The 23,780-nt window shown below is 49.8% G+C and overlaps 1 protein-coding gene across 8 annotated transcripts in view; it reads right to left on the bottom strand.

The window, feature by feature from the left end:
- The window catches only part of Tafa5 (TAFA chemokine like family member 5), a 210,780-nt gene that overhangs the window by 23,107 nt on the left and 163,893 nt on the right, over positions 1 to 23,780 (bottom strand). For all 8 annotated transcript variants that reach the window (XR_004946760.1, XR_004946759.1, XR_004946758.1 and 5 more), the window contains exon 3: positions 7,029 to 7,156. Coding sequence is in view for 5 of the 8 variants with exons in the window: in XM_036207793.1 (XP_036063686.1) it covers positions 7,029 to 7,156 (128 nt within the window). In the remaining 3 variants the exon portion in view is untranslated. The remainder of the gene's footprint in view (positions 1 to 7,028; positions 7,157 to 23,780) is intronic.

The raw sequence follows: 23,780 nt of genomic DNA, 5'->3' as shown, positions 1-23,780 counted from the left end.
GCTATTACCGTGGTGATGAACAGGGTGACTCAGAGGAGCACAGAATGGATCCAAGTAATGACTCTAGTCTTTCATCACTTGTGCCGAACAAAGATGGGTTAGGGTGCAGGCAGCGGGCTCCTGCGGACTGAGCCTGTACTGCCCGCCTCAGTGCTCACATGACTTTTCAATCCAGTCTGCTTTGTCCTTGTGAGGACGTCACGTCCAGAGAGCATCTAAATCGATCTGAGGTGCACGGCTGCTGGGCGAGAGGCCATCCTGGCTCGAGGGTCGAAAGCAGGATTTTCTCCTCCGACGTTCCTTTTGGCAGTCTGCCTGCTGCAAGTATTTTGTCTTCTATGGTGGTTTTCTTCGTTCCTGTGTGTCTGGTCAGGGCCCCACTGGCAAGATGCCACAGGCACTCTCTGATCACAGTGGAGGTGGGGACAGCAGCCTCTAACCTTTGGCCTAGGTTCCTCCCAGCTGGTGTGTGCTCCAAGGTGACCAAGAGAGCTGATCTGCATCCTAAGGGTTGGTTCCCAGGGTTCTCACAGTATTGGGCCTGGCATCAGGACTAGAAGGATGTTGGGAACCACACAGGTTTGAGAAGGGAAGGTCAATGCAGAATGCTTAGGTCAGCTGCGTGGCAGGAACCTCACTGGCTTCTTTCCCGATGTGGGATTCAAACAAAGAATCCCCCTAATAACAACCCAGTGTCACTGAAGGCAGCCCATCACCACAAGCCCCTCCTCCTGCCCATGTGAGATGAAGGAGGGCACAGTGATGCCCTCTCTGGAGCCACTAAGTCAGACGGTCACAGGGGAGAAATGTCCCTTGAGGTGATCTCACATGCCACCTCCTTTCCAGTTGTGTCCCCTTTGTGTTCTGAGGGATGGTTGCAGGTCCCCAGCCTTGCCTTCCTGGCCTCACGGGTTCTGCTGCCTCTTTGGGGGTCTGCCTCATCTGGGCTAAGGAAGTCTCTTCTACCCAAAAGCACGTTTGCCCAGGTAGAGATCAAGTTGGCGAGGGTCCTGCCTGCTCCGTTGATTACTGGCTAAACACACCCCATACATGTCTCCTGCCATCATCTTTCTACCAAGGTGGCTTCTCAAGACCAGGTGTCATTGGGAATCAGGACTAACTCAGAGGACACCTGGCATGAGAGCCCAGGTTGGCTTGCTGTGCTTCTGGAAGCAAAGATGTAAATTTCATGGGGAGCAGCTTAGTGGTAGTTGGCACAGGTAATGTGGGGTGGGGTGGGGGGAAACAAGCTTGTGCTCCCCAGTCCCATCTGTGTGTAATTAACTGAATTAACGCTCTGGGGAGATAAAGGACATTAAGTCAAGAAAAGATGAGACCCACTGCATGTCATATCCCCAAAGTCTCGGAGTTTCAGAACTAGGGAGCTGCCTGCCTGCACAGGCTTCAGAGATTCCCAGCTTCAGATAGGAGGAGGAGAACCATATGGGGACAGCTAGCAGGACCAGGGAACAATGGAACATCTAACAACCAGCAAGCCGTCAGTCTCAGAAAAGGCCTCTGGATTTCCAATGACCTCACCAGGCGGGAAGGGAGCCTGGTGTGGAGTTACTATGAACAGTCAAACAGCTATAGGCTCCTTTCCTGGCCACTTACGAAATCAGCTGTCTTGGGTGCTGGATGAGGGACCAGGTCCAAGGTGGACATGCTTTCCTGCCTGCCCCCCTGGATGATTCAGCTGAGCCCTCACCCCTTAAAAGCTAAGCTGAAACACACACACACACACACACACACACACACACACACACACACACACACACGGCTTCTCATGGTGAGCAACTGAACTTGTCTAGATGGAGCTATAGTACTGATGGTGGACAAATGAACACAAGCTGAAGCAGCTGGATTGCTCCCATCTCCAGGGATTCATTTTCTCATTGGACTTCTTAGAAGACCATCCCATTTTCTTCTTCCTGATTCAAGCCTTCAGAATTTATCCAGATTCCTACTATAAGTGTAACCCAGAAGCCTGTTCATTGCTCCTGTTGCTGGGGGATGCCCTTGACGCGCCAGACTCCTTCATCTCTAGCTTTGCATGGGCAGGGGTGCAGAGCCAATGGTGAGGCCTCTGGGAGCAAGGCCTGTTCTCCCTACACACTGACAGATCATCCAGCAGCTAGGGAACTAGAGGTCAAGAGCCACATCTGGTCTCCGGCACCTGTGTCTTGTAACACCTGGGCTGGGGGGCACCTGGATGCCAGTCCCTGCTTGAGCAGTCCCCAGGCAACATTGCATTCTGAGGTCTGCCCCCCGCCCTCGCCTTTTGTGTTTCTGTGTGTGTCTTAGTTAGGATTTCTATTGTTGTGATAAACACCATGACCAAAACCAACTTAGGAAGGAAAGAAATTATTTCACCATATACTTCAGGAAAAGGTCTATCATTGAAGAAAATCAGGCTAAGAACTCAAGGCAGAAAGCCACAGGCAGGAACTGGTGCAGAGGTCATGGAGCAGGAATGTTACTACTTCCTTATTCACCATGATTTGCTCAGTCTGTTTTCTTATAGTGCTCAGGACCATATATATGACCAGGGGCCATACCGCCTACAATGGGCCAGACCCTCCCACATCAATCACTAATTGAGAAAATGCACTACAGACTTAGGAAGGCATTCTCTCCACTGAGAGACCCTTTTAGACCAAATAAATCTAACTTGTGTCAAGACAGGACAGTGTGGGACTGATTTCATCCTTCTGAAGTTAAGATTGTTTTGCCCATCTCCCAGGGCCTCATATCGCAGCAAGAATTCTAGTTGGTCTTAATAATAAACACCCGGAGCCAGATACTGGAGAACTTGCACTACATCATATCTCATTTGGAGTTCCAGGATGGAGCTCTCCATTCATCCTTGGGCTTTGGTAGGTGGTCTCACATAGGAAACACACATCTTCAGTTTTGCAAATTGTGTGTGTGTGTGTGTGTGTGTGTGTGTGTGTGTGTGTGTACAAGTGTGCATTGTGGGCAGAGGGGTTGCCCCTGTGTCACCTCTCAGATGCCATTTACCTTGTTTTTTTTTGGGGGGGGGGGACAAAGTCTATCACTGGGACCTTGGATCAAGCTAGTCTGGCTGGCTGTCAAACCCAAAACACTGTCTCCACCTCCCTTGGGCTGGAAATTACAAATGCATGTCTCCACATCCAGCTTTTTATATGGATGGTTGGGGGAGAACTTGGGTATTTATGTGTCTGTGGCAAGTACTTTATCAATGTGCTATCTCTCTGGGGTCTGAGGCTTCCTAGGGCTTCAGCCCTTCTCTTCTGCTAAAGCCACCACTAGTCCCCTCCTAGACACATGCTTTCACATCTCTGTCTCCTCACAGGGGTCTCCAGAAGGCTGATAGGCAGCACCGGGATCTGGTGCTTTTTAGCTGGGGGCTGAGACTAGCATTTGGTAAGTTTCCACAAAGGCCCCTTTGAGGTTTGTTGGTCCAATATGGGGGTTCCTGGAGGTGCTCCATTTTTCTGTGGAATCCTGCATTACCCAACATTGGTGGGAAACTAGGCACACCTGTGGCTTGGCACACAGCTAGCCAGCCACTCAGGGACCCATGTTGATTCCTGGAAGGAGCCCAGTCGAGTTCTCTATGAATTTTTTGGTATGGCCATCAGACCACACACAACCTTCAGAATTTCATGATGGAGACCTCCAGGTTCTAGCTCGACCTGTAGAAGTTCTTGAGGTCGACCCTTTTCCCACTTCCAAGCTGGTAGGAAGCTGTAGTTGCAGAGCCCTGAGTGGAATGTGTACAGTCCACTCAACAGCTAGCTGTGCACCAGCAGGGGCCAGGGCCCTCCCTGCTCCAGGCCATTTCTCTTGGACAGAAGATGAGGCTAGGATGGCTAGGAAGCGGACCAGCCACATTTATGTTCTTTGGGGATGTGACTGCTCACAGTGCTCTTGACTTCCAGATGCCCCAGTGGGTCCAGGCACGGGCTACCCAGCTCAAGTCAGCAGCCAGTGTCAGGTAAGCTGAGAAGAACTGCCGCTCAGAGTGGTTGCTTGAGTGGACTCTACATCTGCCTGTAATAGAGGCCCCCAAAACACTGGGTGCAGAGGTCAGACATTCACCCTCACATGTGTTCCTGCAGCTGGCATCTGGACATCTTTGAATCTATGTCCTCTAGTGTATACACTTCCTTGCAAGTGCTAACTCTTAAGCAGGACTCCCAGGAAGCCCTCCCCAAGCATCCCCCACCCCCACAAACACATAGAATTAAAATGTGGTGCTTAATAGCTAATTGGATTCTAATCCATCTGGTTTATTCTGATTTAGGGAATGGTATGGCTCACCGTTGAGCATCTTGCAATTCATAAACATTACAGAAGCACAGAGTAAACACTGATTAGAATATCTGCGAAAGCCACTAACATGTGCAGTGCGCAGCGCAGCCGTAGCCAGCCAACATCTGCACTGAGATCCATTCTTGGCCAGCTATGAGGGACTGGAGTCCCCAGCTGGGATCCTCTAGCCCTTTTCATTTAGGTCACCTGTAAGTCCTGCTGTCAGGGCTGGTAGAAACCAAGAGCCCAGGGGCTGCAGAAGAGGAAGGAAATCACACCCTTTGCACCATCTCTAAAAATGATGCATCACGGATGGGTGCTAGAAAGGGTGCTGCTTCCATGCCCAAGGAGAACCTTTGCCATTCACTAGTCACCTGGCTCAGTGCAGATGGATGCTCACAAAGCAAAGTTTAAGGGGCAACTTCAGAGGCAACCCTTAACAAAGCTAGCCCAGAGCCTCGTTTATCTCCAGAGTTGTCAGGGCCACAGACTTCCCACTTTGCACACTGACACTCGCATCTCACACAGCACCACTCTGCCTGTGCTGCTCTGAGTGGCACTCATCCCAGTGACCCGAGAGGCACTCTAGTATTTTTATGACCTTTTTTCCACTTTTTACAGGCTGATCATGAGCCAGTAAATTAATTTCATGACCCACTAATGGGGTGGTGACCCATGCTTTTGAGACGCAGTGATTCCAGAAATGCGAACATCAGCATGCGTCTGGGGTCTGCACTGGGCTAATCAATGGATCCATTTATCACACATACTTAGGAGGCCCCATGAAGGGACAGGCTACAGGATCCCCAGGCCCAGTGACCTGCCCCTGAGCAGCTCCCATTCTGGTGACACAGAGAGAGAGATATAATCAGCAAGTGACACTGTGCTAGGGTTAGGGTGTCAGTGGAGCTTGGAGGCAGAGTCAGCATAGCCAGGGTACAGAGTGGAGAGGGGTCTTGGCTGAAGGAAGGCCCTATTTGGGATGAGTGACACTAGAAAGGAATTAGCAGCCACTACATGGCCACCAGGCCTCTTAGAAGTAATGGGTGACAAGAATGTCATCTCGGAAAAAACAATTTATGGTGACATGTGAAACCCATGCTACTAATTTACTCTATAAGAGGCCATGATATAATCACATAGTAGGTACTTTAAATTGTGGCTTCTTAGTATCTGGCTTGAGAACATATCACCTTAGGGTAGAGGTTCCAGTAGGAGGCGGGTCTCATCCTTTTGAACTCAAGGACACCGTGTAGACTAGACTGCAGAGCTGGCCTAGCTCCTTTCTTGTCTCTGGAAGAGGTAAAGCTGACTCGGGGGGCCCTCACTCCCACCCAGTCCACTGTGGTGTCCAATTGCAGTTACACACTGCCCTTACTTGCCCATGCCTTCCAAGTGTGACCCCTGCAAGTGGGAATGCACCAAGTCTAGGGCTACTTCTGGTCCCCAAAAGGATGCAGGCTTGGGAGTTAAGACCTTCTTGCCTTGTTATGACCCTCCTCTGAATCATGGGGGACTATGGATAGATGACTCCTTTCTTGGTGACAGTTTTTACCATTGTAGCACTTATCCAAGTGGCTGAAGGCCTGGGGTATGGTTGGGGTGGCTGGGCCTTCTACAGGAGGCCACTATGGGGCACTGGGAAAGCCATCAATAGCCCTCTGCATGGTTATGAGTGATGGGGCTCATCACTATCTATCATCTCTCACACCTATCTGTGGCCCCTGTCTGGGGAGTCTTGGGAGCTCAAGGAGTCAACCTGAACTTGTGGTGAGCACAGGGCAGAGGCAGACACACAGCATTCTATACCTGTGGCTTCCCGCTCCATGCACCTCTCCAGGCTCCTCAGAGCCTAAGGCTCGTCACAGTGTGCTTGCTTCTACGTCCACTCAGCAGCCCGACAGGTTACCGCACTGACCCTGGACTTGTCTCAGCCTTTGCATGTTCTCAAAGAAGCCAGAGCTAAGGGAACAGTCACCAGCCCAAGGAGGCTTACCAGTCTTGCCCAAGGACTTATCACCTCTCAATTGCATATCACAGAGGATAACTATCTGCAGTGCCCAGGCCTTGTGTGGAGCCATTACACTCAGAAATTTCAAAGAATTGGCAACAAGAGAAAGAAAATCAAAGAACATTCTAGAGTCCTGTGCACTCAACTACCTGTGGAAGGAGTGGTTCCGGAGATCAAGATAGCCATGGCCTCCAGAAAGACTCAGTGTGCCCTGCTTCATGATGAGGAAGGTGAGGTATTGGGAGCTCTTGGGGTCTGTTAGCAGTCACCAGATGAAATCCAGAGCAGCAGCAGAACCATGTGCCGCTCCCTCTGTTGTCCTGAATCTGGATGCACCCCTTGGCCTCAGGTAGGGTACAGAAACTTGCCCTCATGTTTTGAGGTGACTGATGTTCCCCTACATCTCCCCTACAAAGCCGGACAACCTCAGTGCCAGCAATATACATTGTATTGGCTTTACTTCCAAGATGACTAGCCCAGTGGACCAATATATGTGGTTCTGTCTGTGGCTCAGTCCCTGGGCACCCAAAGGCCAACTGATTGGGCACAGGCTCTCTGGGATTTAATGCCAGAGGGGGAGGAGAAGCTGTGACCAGATTGGAGACACCAGCTGCCACCTGTATCTGCTCCATCCCATAGACTCTACATCCATCAATGGACTGTGGTGTCTGCTCACTTCTCCCCAACATGCCCACAAGAAAGGAAAGGGGCCACGTACCGTGGTGGTCTTTATCCGCCCTCCGGGCTGTGTGCAAGTCCAGCCTGACCGGTTGATTAACAAGTCGCAGCCTTCCCCCTCCAGGCAAGGGAGCATGTCACACCACTGCTTTGTCTTGATAATCCGTGCTGTGGGAGAGAGGAGAGAGCTGGTCAGTGTGCCGCTCCCAACACACAGGCCTCACTGAGTGGAATGGCTATACCCTAGAGCTGGGCCTGGCATCATGGGTAGCCCTAAGAGCAGGCATCATGCCATTCAGAGACATTCTGCATGGAGGCGGGCCACACACAGCCTCTCCTGGGTGTACTATCATAAGCAGCCTACAATAGCAAGGAGTCACTGAGGGTGTTAGAACATCTCCATAACAATGTCACTCTCCTTCCTGAGGGGTGAAAGTCTCACTCTTTGCTCTGCCAGAAACTGATAGGGCATGGATTAGATCTATCAAAGTGGTTGTCCATTGGACAGCTTGGATGGGACAAGGACTCAGTGTCAGGAGTGAGGCTTGCCTGGCAAGAAGTCAGCAATTCTATAGAGACCATGACCCCCAATCACCTCTCATCTACAGACAACTGGCCTGAGTCTCTGTTTTGAGCCCAGGCAGGCCAGTGTTCTAGTGATGAGCTGGCAATGAGGAGGTGGTCACAGTGTGCATCAGAACAGGGATGTCAAAGTCTACACCGAAGAAAACCACCTTTCTCCTTCTTTGGAAACCCACCCAGGATTGGTGGTCAGGCCTGGCAGACAGGAAGGCTGTGAGGAAGAGGTCCATAATGGAGTTAATATTCTTATTACCAGAATCTTCTATGACCCGTTCAGCTTGCTAGCCTCCTTCCTGAGGCAATTCATACTATAGTTGCTTCACTCAAGAGACCCATAAGCCATGCGAGATGTCGCTTGCTTCATCCCATCCCAGGATCTTCATATCAGTTGCCAGCAAAGTGGACTGTGCATCAGCTAGGACCCCAGGCCAGCTCTTCTCACATTACTGTTAGAGACACACTATAAATGCATGCTGAAGCCCCTGTGCTGTGGGATAATCCTTCTGTATGCTGTGAATATGTATCACTCTCATTGGTTGATAACAAAGCTGTTTGGTCTATGGCAAGGCAGGATAAGGTTAGGCGAACAATCAAACTGAGGACTCAGATGAAAAAGGGCAGAGTAGAGAGAGGTCAGGGAGCCACCCAAGAAGCAAGATGCTAGGGGACCAGTAAAGCCACGGGCCACATAGCAATACAGAGATTAATAGAAATGGATTAATTTAAATGTAAGAGCTAATCAGTAGGAAGTCTGAGCTATCAGCCAAGCATTCTGTAATTATATAAGCTTTTGTGTGTTTATTTGGGGCTGAGTGGCCGGGAAAGAAAAACTCCACCTCCATTTACACTCCTGACCCTTGTATTTAGAGACAGGACCATAAGAAAGTAATTCTTGAATTCAAGCTAGGCCACAAGTATGAGTTTTGATCTGAAAGGATTAGTGGTCTTATGAGGGACCCAAATAACACCTTCCCCTCTCCCTGCTTCACAACACATCACCTGTGAGAACACAGCAAGAAGGACTCAGACATCTGTGAGCCAGAAACCGGCCCTGCCAGCACTGTGGCCTTGAACTTGCAGTCCCCAGAGCTAATGTTAAGCCACTAGGCCACCTGCCTGAGGCATTCTGCTATGGAAGCCTAAACTGATGGAGTGAGGTTTGTCCCACGCTTATCTGAAGTCAGCTATGGAGTCCCTGTGTAGAACAGACAGTGTAGGCTGCTGCTCCTTCAAGGATCTGGGAGAAAACCATTTGGCTTCCTGGGCGATAGCTTCAAGAACAATGGCTGCCCCAGGCTGAGACTGCCCCTCCCAGGCCATGGGTATTCCCAGGCTGAGGACATTCCAAAGAGCCTGGCATCAGGCCCAAGCCACTCTCCTGGGCCCCCACTAACCACAGCCCAGGTGGCTGGTGGGCAAGCAGAGTTGGCTTGTGTCACACATCTGTCCCTGGCTGTTCATTATTTGTGCGAAGTCACCAGCAGCTGCTTCTCCCAGCCCCGATGCGTCATTTCTGGTGACAGCAAGAGATGGTATGGAAACCGCCTCAGTCCCCAACAAATATAAGCCTGAAAGCCTCAAATCAGCTGCCTGGGGATCCACACCCACACCTCAGCACCCAAACTCCGGTTTGCAATGCCTGAGAACTTTTTCTAACAAGTTGAAGTTTGTCTGTCTGTCTCTCTCCCTCTCTCTGTCTCTGTCTCTTTCTCTCTACCTCCTTCTTCCTCTCTCTCTGCCTTTAGCCACTGAGGGATGCAAGGGAAGGATTCAAACATGGCCATGAGAAGTTTCCCTGCATGCACAAACCTGTCCTGATACGCAGCTCACAGAGGGTGTGCATGTTAGCGAGCCACAGGCTCCCACTCACACAGTCTCTGCCTGCCTAACAGGCCAAGAACAGGACTGCGTTGTGTAGGAAGAGGAAGACTCCAGCTAGGAGGAGGACAGTAGGATCAAAGGTCAACATAAACATCACCCAGGGCCCTGCATGCAGTATGGACTGGCTAGGGGAGGGTGGTATCACCAGCAGCCAGCCCTAGCCTGCCTGTCTGCAGGACATACCAAGAATGGGTGGGCTTTGGAAGCAGGGAACGGTTGGTGGGCTAAAGGAAGTGGGGTCTGAGTACAAGTCCCATCCTATCTTGTATCAAGGCCACCTTCCAGCAACACACATGGGGCTCCTGAGCCTCCTCCACCCATGAACACTTTGTGAGAAATGTGACAAGGGATACAGTATGCTGTCTTCTGTCACTGGGGAAAGCCCATACACAACAAGACCACATACAGTAACCAGGTCCTACTGGCCTTAGGTTTTTGGGAGGGAACAGAGTACCTGTCCAGACCACATGACATATATATCTTTTTTTTTTTTTTTTTTTCAAGACAGGGTTTCTCTGTGTAGCTTTGAGCCTTTCCTGAAACTCACTTGGTAGCCCAGGATGGCCTTGAACTCATAGAGATCTGCCTGGCTCTGCCTCCCAAGTGCTGGGATTAAAGGCATGTGCCACCACCACCTGGGCAACATATACATCTTCATGAACATATACGTGTGCAAACATGGGTGTGCATATAGAATACATGAACACAAACATAACCACATGGCACATACCTCACATGGTGTAAGCATAACAGCATGCAACAAAAAGCAATTTATGTGGATATTCATGCAAGCAGAGCACACATTCATACATGTACTCACATGTGTAAATCTAGGACAACTACCCACATGTACCTGCATCATACATACAACATAGTCATACACCACACACACATGTTTAAATCCTTACATACACATGCCACGAATACTCACACATGTAAATAATGACATATATACATTTATACAGATAGATACCTAACACATACATAAACACACACATGTATATACACCATGCTACACATGTATACATACATCACATACAAGTGCACACGGGTACACACATATACTTACGCATGCACTCACTGCACCTGCCCAAGCACACTCTCACACAGATGTACATACCATGCATCTCAAACACAGCATCTCTACACATGCACAAACAATAGGTACACAGATGTACATACCACTACACAATGTACACTGTAAATATATACACATACTCAGACACCACAGGTGTCACACATGCACACACCCACAAGTATGTATGCACTCTATGAATACTCATGTACGTACATATCCACACATATGCCTACTCACACATGTGTGTGCAAGGATACAAGCACACACAGCCAGGCCATGTTGTGGGCTGGTGTGTAACAGCACACAGACAAGCAGAGCCTGGGCGTACCCAGGGACCAAGGCCCCGAGGACACTGGAACAGCACTACACACACAGATCCTTTTGTTTGCTTGCTGGAACTCAGTTCACCCAGCCCAGCCTACTTCCTGCTGGAGGCGGTGGGAGACACAGTGCCGGGCCAGCACCGGGCTACCACATCCTCGGGACAAAAGGGCCTTTCATGCCGCCACTTCACAACTTCATCTCACCCAGAGCATGGGCTGAGCTGGTCCTTCTCTGGCCCTGCTGGCACAAAGCATCCCAGCACAGGGGAAGGACATCCACAGGGGCTGATGGGCACTCTTGAGGTGGTCAGTGGCCTGAGTTTGGGCAGATAGCTGCCACAGCCTGCAACGTATGATGACCACTGGGGTCCCTCGGCCTGTGGCAGTCAGGAAGTGGGGTCTCGTGTATCCCAGGTTCCTGGAAGAAAGTGGATAGTCTAAAAAGATGGAGAGAGAGCAAGTCTGTGAGCTCCAGCTTGGGAAGAGGAAGAAGCTGCACTTGAGAGGGAGAAGAACATTCCAGAGCCTGAGTCTTCCACAGGGCTGCAGAGTAGGACCACAACCAACTCCACATACACGCTTCCCTAAAGGTAGCATGGGGGACTGTGAGTAGTTCCTCTCCACAGTTACTGTCTGCATCACACATGTACACATTTGTGTAGACAGCATATCCATCCCTAACACACACAGAGACACACATGCACACACATGGCAACATCCACATGCTTATACCATAAGGCTGCACACACCTGCACTGCAACATGCTGCTCACATACACACCACACACATCTCTATCACACATAAGCAAACAAAGAGTACTTTCACACATGCCACTCACACGCACATCTCAAGGAGTGCAAAATCTCACACCCACTCCCCCCCTCCACACACACAGTTTCACACAGACCCATACCAATATGGGCCAGGATCTCAGGCAGTGTTCTGAGGACAGTGGAACAGCTTGCTCCCTTCACTACGCCTCTCTTGTGGACACATTGGCTGGTATGAGACAGAACCTTGTCCCAGATGTCCCAAGACCCAGTAGGAAGCAGGTGCTGGAGCCCAGACCCTGGTCTGATGGATGAAGAATAAGAACCCTGCAGTCAGAATGCAGAGAACTATGCAAAGGTAGAGGGGACTGGGGCCTTTCAGGACTAGGATGGGTCACAGGTCCTGAAGGCTCCTGGGCAATCAGCCACAGCCTGGCAACCTTACATGGAGTTGAAAGCAGCTGTTTAGCTGGCAGAAGCTCAGGCAGAGGGTAGAGTTTGGACAAAGGACCACAAAGTCAGGGAGAGAAACAGATCTGAGGGGAATGAATGCTCTCCACAGGGTGATGCTCAGAAATGAGAGAGCCTTGTGGGCTAGAGGCTCAGGCTCTCTTGTGCCGATAGGTCAGGCTGGGAGGACCTCAGAGCAACAGGTCTGTTACCTGTGCAAAAAGCAGATATGTTTCTGTCTGTCCCAATCTGTGGACCTTCTTGGCAGGACTGTCATACACCACCATGTGACTTCCAGCCAGTCACTTTAGTTCACTTTTCTATAAAATGTTTTTATATTCTGTTTGCTAAAATAAACCCAAAGCCATCTAATATCCCTCACTTCCCTGGCAGAGTCCTCTGCTGTGCCAGCTCAGGCACACCTTGGATGCTCCCAGGGAAGTGGAGCTGGCAAGCTCATTCCTGTAACCAACATGGGCACTGTACAACTTTCCCTAAGCACAGGAGCCCATGATGATACACTATGTTTGAGGAGATCAAGCCAAAAGTAGACCTTGCTTCTGCACTTCAGGCAAGGATAGGCCAGGTATGTTATAGCCCCAGCCATGGGGTTACTCCTCAACTGCATGGCAACCCAATAACCCCATGAACAACACTTGGTAACTGCCCAGCTGTGAGACCCATTGTCTGCAGTCAAACTCTTGAACTCATCTCAGAGAGAGAGAAAAAGAGAGAGAGAGAGAGAGAGAGAGAGGGAGGGAGAGAGAGAAAACGAACACCTAGTAGGGTCCACTGGAAATGGCCATCATGAAGAGGTAAAGCCCCACATCTGGGGCCATGAATGTTCTGTGGCCTTCCTCTACATATGGGTCCTTGGAGGAGATTCTTTAGTCCTGGCTGTTCTCATCACAGGAAGATAAGGAGAGGCTAAGTCTCAAGGAGCATTTGGTGTTATTTGGCTTTTAATATATCAACTGTTTTCTGCTATGAATTTCATGTGCGCTCTCATAGCTTCCCCAAAAACTTCTAAACAGTATGGACTGATCATTCCTTGGGCATACACAATTAAGGTATTTGGATACAGTCATGCAGGCAAAGCTTCTTGCTTCCAGGATTTCTGCTCTTTTTTAGCATTAGAATTAGGCAAGCATCCAGAGCCAGGGCCAGCTCTGGATGCTTGGATAAGTTGCAGACAGAATAGCTGGTCTGACCACATGCTAGTCTCTTGAATTAAGGTAAACACCCATATGGAGACATTGCCTAGGCCAGGTGAATACTAGGTACATAGCTTTGCTTCTTGTGTAAATTAAGCTCAGACCTCCCCTTCTCTCACAGCCCAAGTGGCATCCTAGAGCAACTTACTTAGAACAAAAGTTTTTTTTTTTTTTTTCATACCAGGTGCTTGAACCTGTGATGCAAGTTACCTAGCTATTGTGTGCTCCTCCCCCTCCCTGCCAGAAAACGGCGACATAGAAAAAAAAAGGCGGGGGACAGTTTTATTTTAGTGATTTAGACTCTTACCTAACCACCTTTAAGATTGTCGTTTGAGCACATTTATGATAAACTTGTAATGTTTCACCTAACCACTTATAAGACTATATTTTGAGCACATAAATTTCCTTTCAGACTTATTCCAGGCCTTATCTGACCCCACCTCCTTTATTCACTCCCTTTTTGGGTTGCAAATGAAGCTGACTATCACAGCTCTTGTGGGGACCTCGAAAGCTTTGGACTGTATTGTAAAAGAGTGACTGTTTGTAAGGTTGTGGACCAGTCCCCCCAGAGGAGTGGCAAATTTTGTAACAGAAGAATAAAGTGAATGGAATGAAGAGTTCGGTATGCTTAGATTCATTCCCTTAGATTATTCTTGCCATTGGTAGTGTCTCTTCTGGAAACCCTGGGAAGAAGACTATTAGAGGCTAGATCCCAATAGTCCTAGTTAAGAATATATGCAGTGTTTCCTTTGTGGTCTGGAGGGGCCAGTTCAGTTCTTTGATGGCTGATTATGACTGTCTACTTGATGGGACTTAGGATTACCAGAGACAAGTCTGTGGGAATGTCTATGAAGCATTATAGACTGGGTTGGCTGAGGTAGGAAGATCCACCTGGAATGTGTGAGGTGCCATGTGTAGGCTGGGGTCTGGGCTGTGATAAACAACAACAACAAACAGAGAGAAAACAAGATGAATACCAACTTTCATCACTGCTCCCTGACCATGGATACAATGTGACCTGAGTACCAACACTCATCACTGCTCCCTGACCATGGATACAATGTGACCTGAGTACCAACACTCATTACTGCTCCCTGTCTCTGGATACAATGTGACCTGAGTACCAACACTCATCACTGCTCCCTGGCTTTGGATACAATGTGACCTGAGTACCAACACTCATCACTGCTCCCTGACCATGGATACAATGTGACCTGAGTACCAACACTCATCACTGCTCCCTGTCTTTGGATACAATGTGACCTGAGTACCAACACTCATCACTGCTCCCTGTCTTTGGATACAATGTGACCTGAGTACCAACACTCATCACTGCTCCCTGTCTTTGGATACAATGTGACCTGAGTACCAACACTCATCACTGCTCCCTGGCTTTGGATACAATGTGACCTGAGTACCAATACTCATCACTGCTCTCTGACTTTGGATACAATGTGACCTGCGCATCAACACTCATTGTTGCCCCCTGACTTTGGAAGCAATGTGACTAGCTGTCTCAACACTCCTGCCACCATGCCTTCCTGACCATGATGGACTGCAACCCTCATGCTGTGAGCCAACAGAAACCCTTTCTCCCTTAACTTGCCTCTTGTCAGGCATTTGTTTACAGCAATGAGCAAAATAGCTAACACAGCTCCCCATGCTATCTACCCAGCCTGTTTCCCATGAGTACACATGGCCCCACAGGAAGGGCAGTGGGGCACAGCTCCAGGGAAGGCTGATGCCAGCCTGCAGCAACAACATGTATGGCTGGCTCTCTGCCTCCCACTCCCTGCCTTGCAGCAGTTCATTGGCACTAAGCACGGCAGTAAATAAGCAATGAAGATGCTGTTCCTGGGCCCTGCAGTAATTGGATTACTCCCATTTAAAGCAGCGCCCTGTCAGGCTGCAAGGCAGAGCTGTTGGCATGGGAAGGCGACAGCTTAAACGAGTTATCAAGAACCCGCTATTAAACATGCCTTCTGGGATGGCTCTGGGTTAAATGGAAGGTGTGATCACAACAAACAAAGCCACTGTTATTAGCACCGTTCAGGCAGCTGCCCTTACGTATGTGTGAACTGGCATCCCCTTGAATGAACACAGAAGCCATTTGAGTACCAGCAGGTAGTTCTTGTACCCTGGAGTCTACTCCCTGAGCAGCGGCTCTGGGAAACACCTGCCCTGTAAAATTAATGCTGCAAATTTCAATTTTATTGGTTTTGCAGTTTTGTTTGTGTTTAATTGTAAATGGGCTTTGGTTTATTCCTACTCTACAGTCTGGGAGGGCTTAGCTTGGCTTGAGCTCATATGCCTACAATATTGTAATAAAAAACGATACAGCTCAGCAGCAGCTGTGGGGGAGCCGCCCTTCCAAGGGCGTTCTACATTGTTTAAGGCTGAGGAACGTTCCTGTCTGACCATTTCCAGACCACAGAGAGCTGGTCACTGGAGCAGGAGGCACAGCTCGGGTGGGGCTTATCTGGAGAGAAGCCTGATCTGCCCCAGGGCAGGGCCAAAGGCTCTGCCAGTCAGTGGGGACACAGCCCTATTATGTACTGGCCTTCAGGAGCCCAGATGAGGAGTAGCTCTGTTTAGCAGGGAGCTGAGGAGGTGCTCACACTGGGCCCAAAAACCTTTGAGGAGGCTTACCTCCAATCCCCAGACGCATGGCCATTGCTTTCCTCCTACAGGTCTGGCTCATCCTGCCGGAATTCCAGCAGAGACACATAAGGGATGCAGATGCTGGGCCCAGTGATGAGATGTTAGGTAGAATCAAGAAACAGCTTTGTACCCCATGGTCGGGGTCCCTGCTGGATCACACAGATTCTGACAGCCCTGTGGTTGTTTCAGTCCCTTTGGAGTAAGGGCATCCTGCCACCTACACTCTCAAGCAGTAATCAGATACTGGTTCCAGGTAATCAAGGCAGAGAACTTGATTGAGCATTGATTTACTCTGCTCACAGCTGGGCCTGGTCAGCTGCCTCTCCTTTATCCAAGCAGGCCTGGGAAGAGACATGCACAAGGGTGCCATGTTGAGCCTGGAGTCCCTCCAACATGTATTACTGAGGCCTCAAAGCCTTTGAACCAGGCTACACAGTCTCCTCTGCTGCCTGCCCTGCCAAGAACTCTATCCTCTAAGTCCAGAGAGACAGTTCCCTTTGCAGGAAGCATTGACTGACCCCACAGCCGCCCTGCTGATGCGCCATCACTCATCATCATCTCCACTACTATCACTATCACCCACCACCATTAACATCATCATCATCATCATCATCATCATCATCATCACCACTGTCACCATTACCACTTTCAACGTCATCATCCACCACTGCCATGATTCTCATAATCATCACTATCACTAACATTACCATCATTAGCATGTCTACCATCACCACCATCTTTATCATCATGGGCTGCATCATCGTCATAATTATTACTGCCACTATGGTCAGCACCATCACCGCATCCTAATCACCACCATTCCCATCACCACCATCCCCTCCATCCCCATCCCCACCATCCCTGCCATCCCCACCACCATCCTCATCCCCATCCCCACCATCCTCACCATCCCCACCACCACCATCCCCATCCCCACCATCCCCACAAACCCCACCACCACCATCCCCATTCCCACCATCCCCACCATCCCCACCACCACCATCCCCATCCTCACCATCCCCACCATCCCCATCACCACCATCCTCATCCCCATCCCCACCATCCCCATCCCTACCGTCCTCATCCCCAACACCACCATCCCCATCCTCATCATCACTTTTACTACAGACTATGAAGACAGAGCTAGGGTTTAGAGAAGTGTGATGTGAGCTCCAAGGTCTCTCTGAGGCTAGAGCTTCCTGGTCTTATCCTACAGCTTTCTTTTGGTTATGCTGTGCTGGTAGCAGCAAGGTGGGGCTCTGCAGTCCAGCTCTGTACACAAGCAGCCTCCACCCCATGCAACAGAGGTTTGGGCTCAGAGATGGAGGCCTGGGTTCCAACTTCTCCACCTTCACTGTCCAAGAGAGTGAGGAGGCAGTGAGTGACAGTGGCGAGGAGAACGACGGATGGTTTTAGGGATGAAGGGCTATCAGGCACTCAGTGCCTGGATTCTAGAGCCTCTATGGTCATCTCTGTCTTGGGTCCACCTTTTGTGGTTGGCTGAGAGCCCTGACCTGCAGTAGAACTATCACTTGTTCAACAATCACTCTGGGAGACCCAACAGATCCAACAGCTAAGGCTCCCCAGTTCACTACTACACCTGGGCCAGATCATAGAAGGATCCCGGGAATTTCCTAATGAGGTAGGAGACAGAGGACAAGTGGAAGGAAGGAGGAAGAGAGGGGAGAAGAGAGCACAGAGCTGCCTTTCTTTACAGGTCATGCTGGGTTCAGCACTGAGCTAGAGTGCCATCCTTGCCTCTTCTCTGGGCAATGTTTACCTCCCGTCTTTCCATCCTAGGAAGGAAGACCCTGTGAGAGTTCTGTCCACAGACCACGCTAAAGCCCAAAGCCTGTTACCTGAAATTTGCCACAGTTTAGAAATGATGGCTCACCACAGGTTGTAGGCAGGAAGACAAGTATATGCCTAGGAAACTCCATGCCTTACTGCCCTAGATAATGTGTCTCTTCTTTGCTTTTCAGGGAGCAGGGAGGCCACACAGACGGATCACCTGTAGGGGCTGTCTCAGCTTTGAAGAACCATCTCTGCTCTTCTGTTGCCTTAGCCTAAGGTAGGTCCTCTTCTGAAGCACTCACAGCCTGAGCAGTTCCCATGACCACAGTGGCCAACAAAAGGCACTGTGCTCACGTGTGGTGCTCTCATATGGTGCCCTCTCCTCTCATACAGGGCCAGGTCCTTTGCCGAACCCTGACTCTCCTCAGCATGGACCCTCAGTGAGGGTGGTCTGACACCAAAACACAGACACTCCATTGAAGAAATGAATGAACACACATCTCCATAGTTTGAAGCCACTGAGGCCTCCTTCCTCTAGATCTACAGGAACCTCTATCCGATGAAGTGGCTTAGACTGCTGGTCTTCCTACACTGGAGGGTTCAGCCAGGCCTCCCTAGCAGGCCTTGGAGTGCCCAGCCCTTCAGGTGGGCTGGGTTAGCCTTCCCCTCACCCTCATCCTAACACCCATGAAGGTCCTGCTTCCAGATTTGCTATTGGTTACCTAAGGGGCTGTACTTGAGAAAATACTGACTCAGCACTGTCAACCATAAGTGAATACTGTGGGTAAGCTTACTGGAGCCTCCTCAAGATGTCCTAGGCATACTGGGCTGAGCTTAGAGGCCACTAGTGTCTTTTTACAATGTTAGGTGCTCAGGGCCCACGTACTCATGAGGAAGGCAGGGCGCAGACCTTGCACCCAGAACCTGTGCTGAGGAGGTTCACTCTGTGCTTCCTGGACAGAGTAGGGCAGGGTCACTGATTCAGGCTGCCCTGACCATAGCATAACCAGCTCAGGAGGATGCAGACCTGTCCTCAGGAATGTTCTGAGCACACTACCCCCTTGTACACTGAACTATATAAATGGTCGGCACACAGATTTCACAAGGCAGTGGCGGGGGTGGGGGTGGGGGTGGAGGGGTTGGGGGGAGGGGTGGCGGCTCAAAGACTGCCTCTAGCCAGTCAGGAGTGCTTCTAGAAAGAAGTGAAGCTTGGAGGATGAGCTGGCCACATCAATTGTGTAGAGTGGACAGTTCAGGTTGATGGAAGCGATTCAGGAAGACACAGAGGCTTATGCTAACAGGTGGGCTCATCGGTATCAGGGTGTGCCCAAAGTACATTGGCCAGTCCACATCTTGGGGGCCCAGTCTCTTGCCACAGCAGCAACAGGAGTAAACCAGGGTTTGCTGGCTCAGGGGCTGCGAGTCACATATACAGACCTACCTACCCCATGGCCATCTGTTCTTGCTTTGAGAGGAATGTGGAACCAATCAAATCAAGGTTCTTGATGGGCATAGGTATAGTGTCACTTGGTCAAAAAACACTCATGAATGGGGAAAGAGGGCTGGAGTGACAGTGGCCTCTGTCACAAGCTGTGGTGTAGGACCAGAGATGCACAGGGAGGCAATGTATGAGGCTAGAAGGACATCTCACCCAGGCTCACTTCACAACCTGCTCAACAACTATACCGCTGCAGCTCATCCAGAAGATCCCTTTCTTCTTACAACCATGACACTGCTTCCTAGAGGTGAGGACTTCTCCCTGCAGCTCTGCCACTAAGAAGAGTACAATAGTCTGGTGAGAGGAATATCAACCACATCAGGGCAGGCTAGGCTAGGGGCTGAGTTACAAAAATGGTGGCCATTCATGGGGCAGATGCCAGACAGGTCTAGCCCTGCCACAGGAGTGCAAAAGGCCTTGGGGGTGGTGAGGAAACTAAGCAGAGGAAGGTGGTGTTCCTTAGCACGCCACCCTAAATCTTTTCATCACTGGGGGGGGGGGAAGCTATCTATCTGTAAGACCGGGATTGCATCCTGAGATGACAAGAACCTTCCCACAACCCTTAGACAACATAATTTAGTGAGAACTGCCTTGATAATGATTTTGTCTTTAAATAGTTGCAGTAGAATGGATTAATTTTCAAGATGGCTCTCTGATTACAGTGATTCATTAGCTGCCTGGAACTGTCCCCCAGCCCTCAAGAATAGGGAGCCCCACTTTATGATTAGCACGTCATGCCACGCCAGTGCAAAACACTCCAGATTCGGGTAATCAAATTAGACTGAAAGAGGAGGGAGCAAACCCAGCCCGCAGCTGTCATGGGGTGCCTGTTTCATTAGTTCATTAGGATCAAGGCAGGTAAGTGGAGGGGGAAGAAACTACTCCAATCATTCTGCACAGGCGAACTCGACTGAATTGACAGGGGCTGTTTAAGAGCGGAGACAGACAAGGAAGCGGGCTTTAATTCCTATGTGCAGAACTAAAGCGCCCCCTTTCTGCTTCCAGGCTTGGTGCAGTTTGCTGGGGCAGCAGATCATGGGAGCATGAGGAATCTGGGAACATCGGTCTTCACTATGCGGGAAAGCCACATGTCCCTGTACTCAGAGGGGACATTCCTTGTCCATCTGTTCATCTATCATTCTAGCCATTCATCCATCTGCCCATTTATCATCCATCCACCTATCTATCTATCTATCTATCTATCACCTAAGGATCTACTACCTATCCAACCATTTATTATTAGCATGTACCATTCAACCCACCATCACCATTCATCCATTTATACATCTAGTATTCTTCTATATACTATATAGTATATTATATATATCCTATATAATATACTGTCCATTCATACTCATCATCTGCCTATATCTGATCTAGTACTCCAGTATGCATCTTTCCATCATCTATCCACCATCCATCCATCCATCCATCCATCCATCCATCCATCCATCATTCATCACTCACCAATCCATTTATCTACCAACCAGTTCCTTCTATCCACTTACATCTTTCACCACTTGCCTACCATCCATTCATCTATCATCCACATAGTACTCACTCATCCATCCATCCATCCATCCATCATCCATCCATCCTTCCACCCACCTACCCATCCACCCACTCACCCACCCAAACATTCAAATGCCTGGGCAATAGTGTGCTCTGATCTGAATGAAGGCACCATCCCTGGATAGAAAGCTCTCTACTACCCAAGTCTCCTGGTCTCTTGAGCTGCCTCCGTGATCTTTGAGTTCTAGGCACAGCCTATGAGGGATGAAGCATTCTTGCTCATGAAGCCACTGGTGCTGGTACCAAAAACTGAACTAAGTGGGTTATGAAGCAGCCATGGACTTGCCTTCCATCCTACAGAGGTCAGGGGCTCTACCCTGGCAGCTGGGGAGGGGCCGTTTGCCCTCTGTCTAGAGACCTGCCCCATCTCTTACACTCTAGTAAACTTTGCAAGGGGGCAGAAGGAAGCTGGCACTGAGCTTGTTCTGACCCCATCTGACCTTTGCATGCATAGCCCATGAGCAGCCCTGAAAATTCTCGAGGCCACAAGGAAATTTGGCAAGCAGAGATGGAAATGAGAGGGCAGAGGAGGCAGGAGGTGGGGTCTCGGCTGCAGCTGGGGACCATGGCATGTACATAGAAGGAAGTAGTTTCCTAGATCCTCCTGGAAGACTCTGTCCTAACTGCAGAGTCACCTGCTTGTTACTATGGCCACAAGACACTAGTTATAACACAATCTGCACTGTCCCTGGGTCTTGGTTGTCTCCTCTTGACTTACCTCACTCCCACTGTTCTGCACTGAATGGTATGTGGCCCTGGTTCTGGACTCCAGGGATGGTGCACGTGAAACACTTAGCCTCTGAAAAGCAGCTGACAGAAGCCTCCCTCACCAGTCTGTCAGAGGCATCACAGCTACCTCTTCTGAGCTCTGCCTGTCTCCATGGCCCTCTTGACCTATGTCCACCCCCAGGAAAATGCAGGTTACTGTTCTCCAAGCACTTTTTCTGCAGAGGACAAGAAAGGCCCAGAGAAGTACTGAGATTCCTGGCTCTGAGGTATGACAAGAGCAGGTTGGGAGTTCAATATCACTCCAAAGGAATTTTGAGATGTATGACCTAAGGATGGCCTGGACAGGAAGCCACCCAGCATCCTGGACTGGACACTGTTAATATGGGACAAAGAGAGGCAGTGTGTGAGCCAGAGGCTTGGCCACCCGTCAATGGGTCTCCTCTTGTGTAAAGTCCCTTTGGCAAATGGAGCCCTGTGTCCTCGTATAGCAACAAGGTTTTGAACAGCATCTATAGATAGCAATGGAGCATGAAGAATACAGCTAGAGTGCAGGGTTACTATCCCAGCTGGCAGGACTGGTGGCGTGTGCCTTTTGTCAGTACTCCCCTCCTTAGCCTAGGTAGAAACCACCAGCCCTCACCACTGCCTCCTGTGTGAGAGCTGACCAGATGTCCCGACATCCAGCACTGACATCTACAGCCCATCTCAGCCTCTAGTGACTTCAGCCCAGAATGTGTTCACTCAAGAAGCATTGTGCCTTCCCAGGCCTAGAGGGGCCTGTGACATGGGCTGTGACCACTGCTGAATGAGTGAATTGTGTAGGAATGTAAGGGGCTGCTCCTACAATACCCAAACCAACCAAACAAAAAAAATCTTACCATTAGGCAAAGATGCAGAAGCATGAACTTAGAGAAGACATCTTGTGCCTCTGGGACGGCCACATTTATTGGGGGTGGGTTGGAAAATGGGACTTCCATACTCAGCGCTCTTCCTCAAACCCAAGGTAACAACAACTCGGAAGTGGCCACTTGTGACTGAACTAGGTTTTGAAAAGAGCCATGGTAGAACAAGCCACCAGTTGTGCCTATAGCAGAGTCCCCCGGCCCCCAACTCAGGTCAGGATGCTACCAATGACTGTGAGTTTCCACACCAGGAAAGTACATGCTGAGTGCAGACATCTTTCATGTAGCTCTCTGCTCTCACCAACTTGTGAGATCACAATATCAAGGCTTAAGGGATGAGAGGGCCTTTGCCTGCTGCAGGATCCTCCATCATATCAGTAGCAAAGAGCTGTGAGTGGAATGGAAGGTACAGGGAAGGCAGGTATGGACATAAACCAGTAGACACCAAGACAAAGCGGAGGTGTTTTACAGTACTGCCCTTCTCCTCCTTACCCGATCACTACTCCTGGGTAGTTCTCTGGTGGGATAGTCTGAGAACTTACCATACCAAGGTGGCCCCAACACTTCATCAGCTCATGACCAGAGCTTTAGATACTGCCTGAGGGGACCACAGCTGGGCTCAGAGGTCAGTGTACACCAAGGATGGGAGTATTGATGCTAGTATGCTGGCTTCAAGGACCCTGACAGCCAGTGTATGGTTAAAGGTCCCAAACATTAAATGCCACATGCAGGGACAAAGATGCAAGGCAGAGACTGGGGTCTCATCTTGCAAGGAGGCTCAATTATAGCACAGAGGAACTTAAGTTCAGGCTTGTATGAAACAGGGGAGGCAGAGGGAGAAGCAGACTTGGCCTAGGTTGCCTGGCATGTGGTAGGAGCCAGGTCCTCGGACATGATTGAGTCTAGGTCTGCAGGAGTTCTAGGGTGGCTGCAATGGGTACTGTGCTGGAGGCTCAAACAGAAGTGTGATGCGTGGCTCTGGAAGTCAGGCATGTAAATCTAGGTAAGTCTCAGCTGTGCTCTGCCAGAAGGCTCTAGGAGAGGCCGAGGGCCACCCTGCCTCCTGAGGTCCTGGGTGTTTGAGGACAATCCCCAAGCTCTTGATTAGTAGATGTAGCACCCCTGGGGCCTATGTCACATGGCCTTTATTCCTGGGCATTTGTGTCCAGAGTCCCTTTACCAGGACAGTGGCTATTCCTCTCATATGACTTCATTTAACTTGACCACATCTGTAGAGGACTTCTGTTCAAATATACTTCCTATTTCCCAGCATGCTGTTCTTTTCCTGTTTTTAAAGATTTATCTTTTACATATAGACGTGCATGTGCCTGAGTGTAT

The sequence above is a fragment of the Onychomys torridus genome, chromosome 16, assembly GCF_903995425.1.
Source record: "Onychomys torridus chromosome 16, mOncTor1.1, whole genome shotgun sequence".
Classification (NCBI taxonomy): domain Eukaryota; kingdom Metazoa; phylum Chordata; class Mammalia; order Rodentia; family Cricetidae; genus Onychomys; species Onychomys torridus.
The sequence above is the reverse complement of the archived record's forward strand: the minus strand, read 5'-3'. Positions and strand labels throughout refer to the sequence as shown.